The sequence below is a fragment of the Cariama cristata genome, unplaced genomic scaffold (assembly GCF_000690535.1).
Source record: "Cariama cristata isolate BGI_N322 unplaced genomic scaffold, ASM69053v1 scaffold798, whole genome shotgun sequence".
In the NCBI taxonomy this organism is placed as follows: domain Eukaryota; kingdom Metazoa; phylum Chordata; class Aves; order Cariamiformes; family Cariamidae; genus Cariama; species Cariama cristata.
In genome coordinates, this window is record NW_009632582.1 from 1 (window position 1) to 3,291 (window position 3,291).

General features: G+C 43.8%; 1 protein-coding gene across 1 annotated transcript; it reads right to left on the bottom strand.

Moving 5' to 3' along the window:
• Positions 1–1,189: 1,189 nt before the first annotated feature.
• On the bottom strand, positions 1,190–3,283 carry LOC104156333 (myosin-8-like; the record flags this gene model as incomplete). Its single annotated transcript, XM_009706376.1, has 6 exons — positions 1,190–1,481; positions 2,100–2,195; positions 2,339–2,443; positions 2,531–2,701; positions 2,797–2,922; positions 3,272–3,283. Coding segments are annotated over 6 exons (666 nt in total), but the record flags the coding sequence as incomplete, so codon positions are not given.
• Between the last annotated feature and the right edge of the window lie 8 nt (positions 3,284–3,291).

Below are 3,291 nucleotides of genomic sequence, written 5' to 3' on the forward strand. Positions count from 1 at the left end.
GGTCTAGTGCGGCCAGAATGGCTGTCCTGCATTTCAGGTATTGCTTCTTGCCTTGCAGGAAATAGGCTGTCATTTGTTTAAAACTTTGGACGAGCATACATTGTGTAGATGACTTGTTTCTTCTCTGTCCAGCCAGGATGCCATTAGTATCTACATTCCAACTGACTCATTGCTGCAAAAGTCAGACAGGTAGGGCACAGTTTGACATAATCATCTATGTTGTTTTCTCCTGCAAAGTGCTAGATTTTGTGATTTCTTTAAAGCTGAAATGTTCCCTGAAATGTTCTCACTTTAAGTCTTATCTTACATGACCAAAACTAGTTCCTTCAGATTTTTGTATTTTTACATAAGTCCACATTCTTCCTTGGCACAAAAGCCTATGATAGTGTTACATTAATATTTCAGTAGTGGAAAACACTATACAGTACTGCAGCAGTTCCTAGCTTGTTCTGGTGGCCCTACATGTTATATTGGTTGGAGTTTATCCCATAGTGATTCATCTTGTTCACACTCTACTTCTACCAATCTGTTCATCATGTCCATTTCACTTACAACAGGAGCATTCTGCCTTAATATTGGCTATTCTGTCTGACAGAGAAAGTAAGGAACTGCAGTGTCTTCTTATCCAAAGAGATTGTTTTGCTTTAGACCATAGTAACCTCTTCCATAAAAAAAACTCTGCCTGATTTTTAATTTTGCTTAATAAAAAGACACTCTCAAGTTTGTGGCCTTCACCTGCCTTGTTCAAAGAAGACAGCTTAGCCCTTTCATAAGTTCATTCATGAGGACACAGAGACATCCAGATGCCTTTGGGGCTCCAGTTTTTTTTATTATGGGGCAACTTGTGTCTAAATCCAACTTGCCAAAGTGAGAATGATACCAGCAAAGAGAGCCTCTGTAGTACTGCACTTGTTTTGAAAGAGGACTCCCCAAGGCAGAAACATTTTTACTGTGCCGGTAGAGACAAAGTACTTGTCCTGCCTTTGTCCTGATCCTCTCCTCTTGCCAGTATAAGAACTAAATTAGTGTTATTCCCTACCCAGTAATGTAATAGGACACAGTGGAGAAATTCTGGAGATGGGATAATTAAAGCCCTACTGCTATCCAAGGGTTAAAGTGAAATAAAATTCTTAATTTGAAAATGCCTCAAACTGCAGAATTGAATGGTGACAACCAAAAGCACTGCTTCTGCTGTGTATGCAAAGGAATCTACAGTCTTTATTCTCTAGACATTGACACAGTTACAAAGACTCATTGCAGAAGAAAGCAGCAAGAGGGTTCACATTTTGTGCATCCCTCAGGTCACATGAGGCCTCATGACATCCTTACTCTTCCTCGCCTATCTTCTTGCTCTGAAACTCCCGGCTTTTTGCTCGGAGCTTGTTGACCTGCGACTCTGCAATGTCAGCTCGCTCCTCAGCTTCCTCCAGCTCGTGCTGGATCTTGCGGAACTTGGAGAGGTTGACATTGGAGAGCTCCTCCTGTGTGGGAAGAGGGAGCTGGTGGTGAGGAGCCCAGGGAAGGGGTTGCACTCCTGCACCTTGGCCTTGAGGGGCTGTAGCTCTTCTCTGGGGGAAGGCACAAATCTCCATTCCCAACCCACCACTGCTTACACATAAGCCTTGCACAGACCTCCTCATCCTTCCTTATTCAGGACCCCACTGTGAAAAACTTCACCAGAACTGTGTCATGCTTGAGGAGTAATTTCATCTCCTGGATTCGTCATCTGTGTACTTATTCTCCCACCACTTGCTGCCCTACTATCGATATGACTTACTACGTTGAGAAAGACTTTGAAGCCTTCTGCTGTTGATTACTAGCAGAGACTCATGAACTTCTTAGTCAGTGGATACGTGCCCTGGGTTTCTTATTCTGACCTCCTGTAGAAAACAGGCTGCAAAACTTCCCTTGGTTCATCCCTGACTGTGTGGCCCCCAGAACTCACCAAGGCCTCATGACACGATAGTAAAATGACATGGCCAAGACTGTTGTGTCTCAGGAGTTTCCTCCATGCCCCTTTTCTGGTATTCATACTCATGACAATGAGCATGCTGCCCCAATGGAAGGCGGCTCTTGCCCGTTCTCCAAGCAATACTTACAGCCTCCTCAGCTTGTCTTTTGTAGGATTTCACCTTCATTTGCAGCTTGTCCACCAGATCCTGCAGCCTGAGAATATTCTTCCTGTCTTCCTCAGACTAGAGTGGTTGATAAGCAAGAAAGAGAATGAGTTATTGGTTCTGCAGCATGTGAGGTTAGCAATTCCTCTTGGGGAATGTGTGCGCAAAATTTGACTTGCTATGAGAAAACTCTGTCAGTCCAAAGAGGCCTTCTGCCTTACCTGGTAGGTCAGCTCCTTCACCCTCCTCTCGTACTTGCGCACACACTTCACGGCTTCAGCACTGCGCTTCTGCTCAGCATCAACCTCCCCTTCCAGCTCCCGCACCTGCAATGAGAAGCTCGTCTTTGGAACTTCCTTGGGTATCTCTCCAAAGGACATGTTCACTTATGCACGAGAAACAGCCCTACGCACTCTGGCCTCCAGCTTCTGGATTTGTTTCTTGCCTCCCTTCAAAGCCAACTGTTCAGCCTCATCTAGACGAAGCTGGAGGTCCTTCACTGTCTGGTCCAGGTTCTTCTTCATCCTCTCCAGGTGGGCACTGGTGTCCTGCTCCTTCTTCAGCTCTTCTGCCATCATGGCTGCCTGATAAGAGCAAAAGGTCAAAGCCATTTTGGGGCTGGAGACATTTTGGGGGAGAATTCATCCACAGTCAGCAATGAAAGGAATCCCCAACTCACATCTGTGATGGCCTTTTTGGCCTTCTCTTCGGCATTGCGAGCTTCCTGGATTGTCTCCTCCATTTCACCCTGAATTTGGGCAATGTCTGTTTCCAGCTTCTTCTTGGTGTTGATCAAGCTGGTGTTCTGTTGAACAATGAAAAATATTGCCCAGTTCCAAAACAGAACACTTATTTTAGAAATACACTGTTTAAATTTAAAGTTATAATATATATATAATATTGGCACCCTCCTTCAAATGATACATCTTATCAGTCATACACAGCTATATAGTGGAGAGTTCTTAAAATTGTAAGAAGCACTTCTGACTCCTGTTAATGCTATCGTAATCATTTATCTATAATCTGACTCTTTGTAGTAATTCTGGTTCAGGTTAAGGTTTTTATTACAAGAGATGATTTAAGAATTTACATAGATGAAAAATCTGGAAAGGGAAAAAGAGGGCTTTTGAGATTTTGAATCTCGTGAATCTAACCTGAGTGTGGAGGAGCTGAA